Raw genomic sequence first — 12,338 nt, 5'->3', positions numbered from 1 at the left:
TAATGATAATTTTTATAATTATTATGTATTTTTATAATGTATTTTTATAATATTTAACAAAATCAATAATTAATTAAAGAATTTTTATATTTTTAATAAAAATTTTATATAAACAAAATATTTTTTTGTTATTTTTACCCAGTCTCTTTACAGTTCTTTTCTTTATTTTTTAATTATTTGTCTCATATGTTAATTTGTCTACGGCACACTGTGCAGCGTAGCGCGCATGGAGCTTGCACGCAATTTTTAAAAATTCATTTAAACTTATTTAACTCATCAGGCCCATTCCAGCTCTTTTTGCAAAATCTTCTGTATATTTTTTGGCATGAATAAATCATAAAAAACAAAATTTAATCGGGCCAAAATAAAAAAAAGTTATTTTGTTTATTGGTGTTTTAGAAAATTATTTAATTAAATTTCCCTCTTCGAAACACTAATAGCTCGAAAGTTAAAAGTTAACAAAAACAATCGGTTTAAAAATATGGGATCGGCTGTCCCTCTCCTACGGTTTATCTTGCAGTTAAAAGAAAAATAAGTAACGGTAGCTTAATTTAACATATTTATTCCTTCAAATTATCACACATTAGTTTACAACAACAAAGATCTAAATTATTACAAGGCAATAGTTTATTCTTGAAAACACATTAAGAAAAATACAGTTAGAAAAGTTCAGCAAAAGATAATTAATAGTTCTGTAAAATCTAATTAACAATTTACGTATAAAAAAAATTAAAATCTGGAAAATATATTATAATATCAAGTTCAGTAAAATACTAAAGTTTAATAATATGCTAATTTCTTAATTTATCTTGTTAACAACTTCTAAACATCAACAGTTCAATTATCAAACCCAGAACAATCTTTATTTTCTAATTAGATTACTCACGTTTCAAGTGTTAGGTTATATTCGTATGGAACGATACATTCATTACTTACGAAAAAGATGTCCTTATCTCTTACATTAGATTGGAATTAGAAGAGTCAAAAATAATCTTTTTAGTTCCTCTTCTAATGCGGGCTCGAACGGATATCTATTGGTTGAATCCAATGTATGTTTCATTCGAAAAATGATGCCGCAATGGGAATATTTAACTAGTATAGCTATAGATAATTGTGGGAAGGATCATTTACGAGACATAGTGAAGAAAAGTTAATAGGAGAAATTTTTCATCAAACAGTGGTGACTTGGAAATCGTCGTAATTTTCTACGCAAGAAATCGCTATAAGAAGGTGTCCTTACGATTAACAAACTTAATTCTGCGCTTAGGATTCATTCTTTATAGTGTTCAAAAAATTAATATCACTATTGACAAGTTTTCATTCGTTGTAACCAATCTTGAGGTTTCACAAATTATGTTTCCCTTGTAGGGGAATTTTTGATGATATGAAATTTTGAATGAGGAAATGTATTTCTCAATACATTTGTCAAGCTCTGCTGTTTTACAGAACGTATTTGAGGCCATTAACTATATTTGATAAAGTAGGCTTAACTTTAATTATAGTTGCGAAACAAGGTGTTGCAACTTCAGATTTTCATATGACACCTTAAGAGTCTTTTATTTTACCATGGAAATGCATTTTAAGTATGACGTATAAATTTAATAAATTAAATAAATCTGCTTGACGTCAAAATCACTGGCCTCAACTAATAAAAATGTAAGAAAATTTATTATATAAATTTTCGCCGTCAGGCGCCAATTAATTTTTAAGATAATTAATAAACTATTTCACATCCCCTTTTACAACAACGAAACAACACCTCTGAGATGCTCTCAATCTCCAGAGGGAATTCTGCCAAAACACCGGTAAGCAGAAATACCAGCGGCGAGACACGACTTAGACAAATATACCACTTACCCACGATGTCCACCCGAACACGTGGTCGGCTTCTCAGCTTCTTCCGCTGCTGAAACAACTCTAACACACAGTACTTCACCACAATATCCCAAAAAAGAAATAGTCCACGGTTCTCTGTATAATATCTCTTTATTTCACACAAAAGTACTGCTCACACTATACAATTCGCGGTATTTACACTCCACGAGTTCACCTCGTGTAACATACGCGCTACCAAAAAACTCTATGTCCTCGCGACAGTGATCGTAATCGATTCTCTAATGGACGACAAAGCATTGAGATTTTCGGCGTCTCTGTATGCCTCATCCCACTGGCTTCGTCATATCGCTGTCTCTCTCTCTCCGCCGTCACTGCAGCCTCGCTCCTTCTCTCTCGCTCCACAGTGGCAGTGACCCCTATTTAGAACTAATAACCAAAATTATTCGAGCGAGCGACACACATCCAAATTACTAGTGGGTCACCGTCATATAACAACAACAAAAAAATGATAATATAAAAAGATTTTATTTCTTACCAAATCAGCGGCAACCATGGTCCTCTCCCTCGATTCTCTCTGGCCATGATTCACCCGTTACTCTATCTCTGTCCGTCTGTCCCTCCTTCTCTTACTCTGGCCTACTCCTTTCCTCTCTCTCTGTCCGAACTCCTTTCTCTCTCTCTCTCTGGCCTGGAACTTCCGCCTACACGTCCGCCCTCTTTCCCAACTGCGTCCTCCTCTCTTCCAGCAGCTGGTTTATGGCCTTGTCTATGGTGGAGGCCGGCAGTCCCGCTAGGGCTCTCGTGATCTCTAGGATCTTTGCTGTTAGATCCTCGTCACCGCCCTTCTCCTTCATCTCTCTGTCCTTGACCTCTGCTGATGAGGTCTCCTCTCTTGTTGGCCTCCTTGCCTCGGTCTCCTCTTGTTTGTTGACCCGCTCGACTCGGTCAACCACCTCTCGACCTCTCCTTGCGTATGCCTCTGCACAACGCGGACAAGTCTCGACCGTCACCAATCGCCGACCACAATTCAAGCAATATGGCCATCTTTTGGTGCTCTGACAAGCCTCCAACTTATGGTCGAACCTCCAACACTGAAAACAGGCATATGGCGGGGGATCGATTGCACTCACCGTGGGAATTGCCTTTAAATTCCCGAAGATCACTCCTGAAGTTTTGACCTTCAGCGGTGCTCTCCTTGTTCCCACCTCTCTACCTCTTTTCTCCTCTACTCTCTCTGGCCGTTGTGTCGCTGTATTTCGGGAATTCCGAGAAGACTGAGCGCTCATTGCACTGACCGCTTCTCTCCTTACAGGTTCCCGACGGTTGGGCGGTCCGGGATGTGGGGAGTGCGAACGCGCTTCCCTCGGAGTCGGTGCCGTGCTCTCCATATCCTCCTTCCTGAGGGCTGGCTTCTGTCTGGCCGACATGGCCTCGCTTTGGCGACTCTTTAGCCGGGCCAAATCTCTCGTCGGATACACCGACCCGTGACGGAGGAAACTCTCCAGCTCGTGTTCTGCAAGGCGGCTCTCATATGCCTCTTCGCTCTCCCCCTTGCTTCTCTCTGCTGGCCAAGTATACGGGACCACGATCTCCACTTTGTTCTGAGTGTGAGAGACTGCGAGTTGTTGTCTCTCGAACCCTTCTAATCCCCGGAGATTCTCCCGTCTCTCTTCCCTCCTTCTTTGGCCTGTTGTTCCACCCACTGCACCTTCCTCCGTTCCTGACTCTCTCTCTGGCCTCTTGGTTTTACCCTCCCCTGGTCTCACCGGTTCCAACGGGTTGGGAAGCGGCACATCTCTATTAGGGAACATCAGTAATGATGCCCCTCTCGTAGCCGTCGTGTCCGGTTGGAACTCGCCCCCTGGCCTATGGGCGGATTGACTACGACTTCTCGTCATTCGTCCTTGACCTCGCGGTTCCACACCGAAGTCCGTCGATGGACGATGACGACTTCTCTCCATCCCTCTCTGCCCGATGCGATCGTACGGCATTTTTCTCCTACGTCTCTCTCTGTCCCTCTCTCTGGCCTCTCTGCTCTCTCTCACGTCTCTCTGCAAACCACAATACAATTAGTTATGTCACTATTATCCCCTTGGTGGGAGATATCGCTTTAAGTCAGTCACGTGAACTTTAGGGATTCTACGGCTGTCTTCGGCGCGTAACACGAATACGGTGGGCGATAACACTTCGACTATATCATAGGGCCCTTCGAATTTGGGTGCTAACTTAGTTGCGAACCTTTGGGTACCACTCGACAGTTTGTGTGTCCTACGTAACACCATATCTCCTAATTTAAATATACCCTCTCTACGGCCTTTATTATAATATTTGGTTTGCCTCTCTCGCTCTTTGTCAATTAGTCTCGCTACTAAATCTCTCAGCGCATCTAATCTCTTAACCCGATCTACCCACTCGTCTGGATTGATTCTAACCACTTTATCTCTCTTTTCGATTTCTCTACGCAAACTTTTGACTGGCCTAGGATGTCGACCATAGTTAAGAAACGCAGGGGACGTTTTAGTCGCAGCTTGTGTCGCGGTATTCATTGCGTGACGAAACTCGTGAATATGCAAGTCCCAGTCACGATGATCGGCCCCAATGAAAGTAGATATCATCGTCTTCAATGTTCTGTTACTTCTTTCCACTGGGTTGGCCTGGGGATGATAAGGTGGTGTTGTAATATGTTTGACTCCATATTCTTCTAAACTTGACTTTAGAAATTTGTTGTCAAATTCTTTACCGTTATCTGATAGGAAATATTCTGGTGTTTCCCATCGAAATAACACCAACTCCTCAAACGCTCTGGCTACCGACTTTCCATCTGCTGACCTGAGGGGTTTAACCTCAACCCACCTCGAGAATAAATCTTGAAACACCACCAAGTATTTATAACGATTCTTACTCGGTGGAAACTCCATTGTGTCCGCTGCTACAACTGACCATGGTCTTTCGACTATCCTCTGGCCCATCATACCTACTGGTCCCGCTTGAGAAACTTTATGTACTTGGCATTGTATGCAATGCGTCACGAAATTGTGCACATCGTTCCAAATACCTGGCCAATAGTATTCTCTAGCCACACGATCATAGGTCTTTTCTATTCCCAGATGACCCGCTGACGCTTGCGCATGCGCGTCCTCCATAACTCTTTCTCTGTACTCTTCTGGGACGACCAATTTCCACCCATCCTCATTTCCTACTATCGGCACTAAAAGTGGATCACTTCTATGGCGATAAAGGTTATCATTTTCCACTGTCCATCCTGGAAAACGTTGAGGGTGTTGGATCACTAACTCTCGGCGCGTGAGGTACCATTGGTCCTCAATGGTTTCAAACGCGGACACTAACTCTTCTTCACTCTCTTGTAATCTGGATAATGCATCTGGGACATGATGTTGTGCACCCTTTCTGTGAACTATGTCAAAGTCCCACTGTTGCATTTCCAGTGCCCATCTCGCAAGACGACCTGTTGGGTCTCTTAAATTCCTTAGCCACTTGAGGGCACTGTGATCGATAATCACATGAAATTTGTATCCCTCAATGTAAGGTCTAAACTTTTTAATTGACCACAGCAACGCTAAGCACTCTTTCTCTGTCACGCTATAATTTCTCTCGGCCTCCGTTAGGACTCGACTTATATACATGACCGGATGTTCTCCGTCCTCAAATTCCTGTGTCAATACCGCTCCAATGGCGTAATCGCTGGCATCGCACTGTATAGTGAAGGGCTTGGTGAAATCTGGGCGAGCCAACACTGGTGCCGAAGTGAGCTTCTCTTTAAGCTTTTCAAACGCCTCTTGTTGTTCTTCTCCCCACTCCCACGTCCGTCCTTTATGCAGCAATCTGACCAAAGGTATCTTGATATCACTGTCGTTAGGAATAAATCTGGAGTACCTACCAACCATGCCTAAGAAACGACGAAGTTGTTTTATGTTCTTCGGCTCCGGATAAGTCATGACTGGTTCGATCTTCTTCGGGTCTGGCCTGAGTCCTTCACTGTCCAAGAGATACCCTAAATATGTGACCCTAGAGCATCCAAACTCACACTTCTCTGGATTCACAACTAGTCTGGCCTCATTTAGTTTTCTCAATACTATCTCTAACCATTTGATGTGTTCCTCAAAAGTATCCGTGACTACTATGATATCGTCCAGATATCCGAAGACAAATGGTTCAAACTCTGGCCCGAAAAGTGCGTCAATAAGACGCTGGAACGTCATTGGGGCGTTCGTTAGCCCAAACGGCATCCTGCGATACTGCCACAATCCTGACCCTGGAATTGCGAAAGCAGTATACTTCTTGCTCTCTTCGGCCATTGGTATCTGATGATACGCGAGTTTCAAGTCGATTTTTGACAAGAATTTTGCTCTTCTGAATTTATCCAAGATGGAGTCGATCGTCGGTATGGGGTACGCATCTTTCACCGTGACTTTGTTCACGTCTCTGTAATCCATACACTGCCGAAAATCGTTCTCTCCCTTTCTGGCAATAACTGGCGCGCTTCTCCACTGGGCCGCAGATGGTTCGATGATACCTTTTTTCCAAAGTTTCTGCGTGTTTTCCTGCGCCCATGTGATCATGATCGGAGACATCCGTCTCGGACGATGTTGGACAGGTGTCTCATCCGTCACACGGATGTGATGTTCTGTTAGGTTGGTTACTCCAAGTTCGTCTGATTCTGGCAGTACCCAACGATCCACTATGGCTTGGACAATCTGTCTCTGCTCATCATCCAATGCGGAGATGCCAGCACACTCTGCAATAATTATTTCTCCACTGTCTGTGTCTTCACTCTTGTCAAATTCGTGCCACTCTCCACCGAATACTCTCCATAAACCCTGGCCTAACTGGACTTCCATTTTCCAGGCTTTACAAAAATCAACCCCCAGTATGACGTCAGGTGTCAATGACTCTATGACCATGACCTCAAACTTCTGTACATAACCATCGACTACCATGGTTAAATTCAAAAGTCCAGCGTTTTTGGTGGTGCCCCCTAATGCACTCCTAATTGCTGATCTGGACGGCTGTATTCGGTCCTTGTAAGGTTCGGATACTTTGGAGCTGATTACCGAAATCGTTGCTCCGGAGTCGAATAATGCTTCATATGGTTTATCGCCAATGGCCATCCTAAAGAAATATCTATTCTCTGTCCTGGATTCATCCAACTTCTCAACCATAATCAGGTTTGGGTCAGCTGTGCCCATCACAGCCTTTCCCCTCCCCAGGACATTAGGTACCGGACCCACTTCCGTACTTTTAGTCCTACATTCCTCACTAACACTTCTCTCTGGCCTGCAATGGAGTGAGTTCTCCTCACTCGATCTAGCCCTACTGTCGCTTGGCACAAATTTGAACACATCCTTCTCGGTTAACTCTTCTCTACAGACTTTATCTCTCTCTAACTCTAGCTCACGCTCTGTTTTTACCCAACTACAAGTCGCACCATCGTTAATTGGGTATTCAACCTTCTCTACTCTTCCCTGGCCTAAGATCCCTTCGGGCAGAGGGGGGGTACAAAAGGGTGTTGTGCCCCCCATGTGCCGTTTCCCAAATATGTCCTAAGTGTTGCACAACTTGTACAGGTTAGGAAGGTCACTCCCGGGGTTTTACACACTAGACAACTCTCCACTTGAGGTTGTCTCATAGGACATTTCTTCGCATGATGTCCTGGTTGTTGGCAAGCGAAACAAACGCGTTTGGGACATTCCGATGCACGGTGTCCCACCGTCTGGCAGTTGTAGCAAGGTCCCAAGAATTGTTTAGGACTTGCTGGTGTTGGAGCGCCACTCTGCCCCGTTTTTCCCCCTTTTTGTCCAAATGCTTTGGGGAAATTAGGTCTGGGTCCTCCCGCTACCATAGCTGCAAACGTTTGTATCGGCAACGAAACAAACTGCGGTTGCGTTTGGTCTAACGTCTCATTGGTCCCTTAAGCGCTAGGGGTGGGGGTCACTACCTTTTTTATAGCGTCCACCGCGTCCTGACCTTGAGCTTTCTCATTTTTCTTGCCCTTCTTGGCCTTACTCTTCTTTTTACTCTTTTTAGTGGAGTGGTTACTCCCACTCGACTCTTTCTCCGATCCCGATTCATTTTCGCGTGCTGCTACCTTCTCGCCCTTCGCACTCTTATTTCCGGCCCTTTTCTCTGATTTCCCTTTATACGCGGCCGATGGGAAAAGCATTTTCTCTTTTGGTGGAGGGGGCACATACTTCTCGTCCAAGCTTCTTGTCTTCTCGAATTTCCTCAGAATCTTCTCCATCTGGCCAAGTGAGTCGTACTTCTGGCGATCCAGATGGCGCCTGTACTCGGGTAATAATCCTTTGAAAGCGATTTTATTTTGCCTCTTACGGTCGAGTGGGTACTTCATATGTCCCAGGATGACTCGAAAGCTACGCAAATATGAAGAAATTCGTTCGTCCTTTCCTTGGGTCCTACATTTTAGTTCGTCGATAATTTCCTCGTCATCGACATTCACCAAGTACTCGTTTGTAAAGGCTCGTTTGAAACTTCTCCACGTTTTTAATTCATGGCGAAGGGTACGGAACCAAATAATCGCATCCCCTTGCAAAATAATTGGGAGTGTTTGGAGTATATCCTTGTCAGAGAGTGTGGCACAGTCCCTACAATCCGACAATCTTTCTAGAAATACCTCCGCATTCTCATTCTCGTACCCCTTAAATTTTAAATCCCATTCTTTCAAAGTTTTAAGAACTTTCGACCTACAGATAGATTCTGCTACATTCTCCTTTCGATCCTCGCTCTGGCTAGTCTGAGAATCACTTTCGGATTCCGAGTTACTGGAAGAATCCAAAGAATTGTTCCTTCTTCTCTTATTCTCTTCCGACTTCTTGTATCCCCTCCTCCTGTCCCTATTATCTGCTCTACTATCTCTATTGTTGACTCTCTTTTCCCTAATCTCTCTCTTTCTCTGGCCATCCTCACTACTACTCCTATTTGTGTTTTTTCTGTCCCGATTTTTCTTCCTCCGTACTTCCCTAAATTCATAGTCCTCTTGACTCCTATAGCTTCTGCTGTCCCCAGACTGACCACTAACGTTACAGTTACTAACGTTGCCCCTACTTGCCCTACTCCTTACTTCGCTATTTCTCTCGCTTTTACTACTCAACGATTCAAAGTCTAAGGCCCGTTGCCCTTTTGATGGTACGCGTTGGGAATTCTCGTTTTCCTTCGTAGAAGAGCTGTTTTGTGCTTGATTTTCTGGGGTAGGGCTAGTTATTCGCTTCGGCTCATTTTGAGCTATCGGCGATTCGTTGGGGTTCGCTGTCTTTCTCTGAGGGGACGAAATCCTCGCGTGTTGATGATGGGTCAAACTATACCCTTGTCGGATTTCGGCCCTACATTGGCTCTGTTGAAACTCCCACCCCCCCTCGGAGTAATGTTTGTCAATTATTTCGGCAGCCCGCATAAGTCTTTTAAATTCGGGTGACAAATTTAATTTACCGAACGCCTCGTGTTGCTTTAATACATTAGGGGCCATAGTCGGGGATACTATTGATTGGGCGGGGGTTGACACTACCATGGTCGACATCCCTATCTGTGCCATAGAAGTGGTGGGGGAAGTGTTGGTAGTCATTGCCGTTGTCACTAATGGTGGTGGGGGTGTGAATTGTGGTGTTGATGGATTGATGGTCGGATTATCTCTACTGTACAATCTATCTTCCGCCGGTATTGTCGTACCCACCGTTGTATTCACACTTTCGGTCAATGTACGCCCTAAAAATTCTTTCCCCCCCTCTTCAGAATCGGTCTCGTCTGACGATAATTTCTTCCCCCCTCTCCGTTGAGAGACATTTGGGAAGGGGCTGCTGTGTGGCTCTGACAATGCTTCCTTGAGGAATATTTTATCAGAAGACGCGCAATCATATTGTTCGCTAAATGGGACATCAATTTCTGGATCGAGGCACATTCTCAACTCTATCCGGAATAATCTCTCTTTAAGCACCTGCTCTGTACCGTTAATACATGAATGGTGCAACAACAATTTTGTTACAACTTGTCCCGGTGGCATAAATGCAATTGTGTCCCAGGCCCGATTCGCTTCTGGAATTTCCATTAGCCTTCTCATTCGCTCATGGTACGCCTGCATTTCGTCGATCGCTCTGGCCATTTTTATTTTAATTGAATTTAATCGACACGAGAGAATTAAATAAATTAATAATAATAATTAAAAATTTAAGTAAATTTTGAATTCGCGAAAGAATACGCAAAAAAAACAAAAATTGAAAAAAAAATAAAATTTCAATTTGTATATCCGGCCCTGTAACCACCAACGCTTGTACAGGGGCGCACGATTTTTCTGGTGCGAATTAAAATTTTTCTCTACCGCGACTGACCAATGATTCAACTAAAACTCTTTCTCTCTCTAACTCACTAGTAATAGTGAATCACGTCACTGGTATCGCGTTCTCTCTCTATCCAATTATCCTTCCGCCTGAATCTATCGTCGCGTGATTTTAACACATTTTAAATCACTGCGCAAAATCAAATGTCACGTGAATTTACTGAATTTTATTTCCGGCCGAGCACATGGTCGAAAATTCCAATACTTTTAAATAATTTGCACTAATTGTTTAATTAGCCATTATTTATTGTTCTCGAAAAATAATCAATTTATTTAAAAATCAGCAAAAATATCTCACTGTCCCTGATAACGATAATTTTCAATAACGGAAAATTCAATGAAAATTTTTATGACGTCACAATCGCGATCTCACAATTAATTAACACACCGATCTAAATTTTACACGGTATGAACATCGCGAAATTTAATTTAGAGAAATAATTGGGAAACACAATAATAAATTCGTCTGGCCAAACACAACTGGCCAAAATTATTTTTCCACTTGAAAAATATCTGGCCACAATAAATATACAATACAAAATTTTATTTCATTTCACATAAAATTTTATCACCAATTAAATAAATTTGTCGTGTCTCGCTGTTCTGACCTGGCCCCACGTTGGGCGCCAATAATTTATGACGTATAAATTTAATAAATTAAATAAATCTGCTTGACGTCAAAATCACTGGCCTCAACTAATAAAAATATAAGAAAATTTATTATATAAATTTTCGCCGTCAGGCGCCAATTAATTTTTAAGATAATTAATAAACTATTTCACATCCCCTTTTACAACAACGAAACAACACCTCTGAGATGCTCTCAATCTCCAGAGGGAATTCTGCCAAAACACCGGTAAGCAGAAATACCAGCGGCGAGACACGACTTAGACAAATATACCACTTACCCACGATGTCCACCCGAACACGTGGTCGGCTTCTCAGCTTCTTCCGCTGCTGAAACAACTCTAACACACAGTACTTCACCACAATATCCCAAAAAGAAATAGTCCACGGTTCTCTGTATAATATCTCTTTATTTCACACAAAAGTACTGCTCACACTATACAATTCGCGGTATTTACACTCCACGAGTTCACCTCGTGTAACATACGCGCTACCAAAAAACTCTATGTCCTCGCGACAGTGATCGTAATCGATTCTCTAATGGACGACAAAGCATTGGGATTTTCGGCGTCTCTGTATGCCTCATCCCACTGGCTTCGTCATATCGCTGTCTCTCTCTCCGCCGTCACTGCAGCCTCGCTCCTTCTCTCTCGCTCCACAGTGGCAGTGACCCCTATTTAGAACTAATAACCAAAATTATTCGAGCGAGCGACACACATCCAAATTACTAGTGGGTCACCCGCCCGCTTGATCTCTACCTTACCGCAGCCTAGTACCGGCGCAGGATCGGGGATCAATAACAGAGGTCGTGACGATTCACTCTGTCACATAAGTCATTGACGTAATATGAGTTCTTGGTACTTAGTTAGCTAATTAATGTCAATTGTGCAAAAATCAAAACATATCCACATCAATTCAATCGTGGTGTTGTCGACGCATTCGAGAATTTCGGGGTTGCTTAAATTTAGTCTTATAGAATTTTGTTACTAGAGAAAATTTTGATAATTATTATTATGTGATTTATTTAAGGAGGGTTATTAACCTTTGATGACACTACTTATTCTAATCTCGAAATAACTAATAAGAAATGGATGACTCAATTGATGAGTCATTAAATATATTTATTATCTGATATTAAATTTATTATAAATATAAGAATTCGCATTCTGAAGCAAGGCTTTATAAAAATAAAAAAATCGGTACCACTTGGTTCGTTACATTTATCAAAAATTAATTTTTTTCATTAACCCTCGGAGCACATACTGGGTCACACAGACCCTGTGATTAATTTCAATGAAGTGTAATTTGAAAAGTCGGCAATACAACACGAACCTAAGGCCATATAGTGGTAACTAACTAATAAGGAATAATAAGTAACATGATAATCCAAAGAAAATAATAAAATACTAGTAAATATGTTATTAAAAAAGTATAGTTTTAAAAAGTTGTGTCGAAAATCACTTTTTTATCGTCTTAAAAGTTACCTTCGTTAAACTACAAAATAAATACCTTT

General features: G+C 42.2%; 2 protein-coding genes across 4 annotated transcripts in view; both read right to left on the bottom strand.

The window, feature by feature from the left end:
• LOC127290970 (synaptogyrin) overlaps positions 1–12,338 on the bottom strand; it is a 181,109-nt gene that overhangs the window by 141,867 nt on the left and 26,904 nt on the right. The window lies entirely within an intron of this gene.
• LOC127290969 (uncharacterized) lies at positions 1,974–11,599 on the bottom strand. Of its 2 annotated transcripts, XR_007844518.1 has the most exons (3): positions 11,107–11,599; positions 2,372–3,887; positions 1,974–2,262 (listed from the first exon to the last, which is right to left on the bottom strand). XR_007844518.1 is itself a non-coding variant. In XM_051319834.1 (2 exons), exon 2 carries the CDS (start codon positions 3,825–3,827, stop codon positions 2,538–2,540), a length of 1,290 nt encoding a protein of 429 aa, XP_051175791.1. In that variant the 5' UTR covers positions 3,828–3,887; positions 11,107–11,599; the 3' UTR covers positions 1,974–2,537. The 2 variants fall into 2 exon arrangements, 1 of the variants encoding a protein (XP_051175791.1); XM_051319834.1 differs by having other exon boundaries at positions 1,974–3,887.

This window comes from Leptopilina boulardi, unplaced genomic scaffold (genome assembly GCF_019393585.1).
Source record: "Leptopilina boulardi isolate dan_hultmark-lab unplaced genomic scaffold, ZJU_Lbou_2.1 LbouV2_98, whole genome shotgun sequence".
NCBI lineage: Eukaryota > Metazoa > Arthropoda > Insecta > Hymenoptera > Figitidae > Leptopilina > Leptopilina boulardi.
The sequence above is the reverse complement of the archived record's forward strand: the minus strand, read 5'-3'. Positions and strand labels throughout refer to the sequence as shown.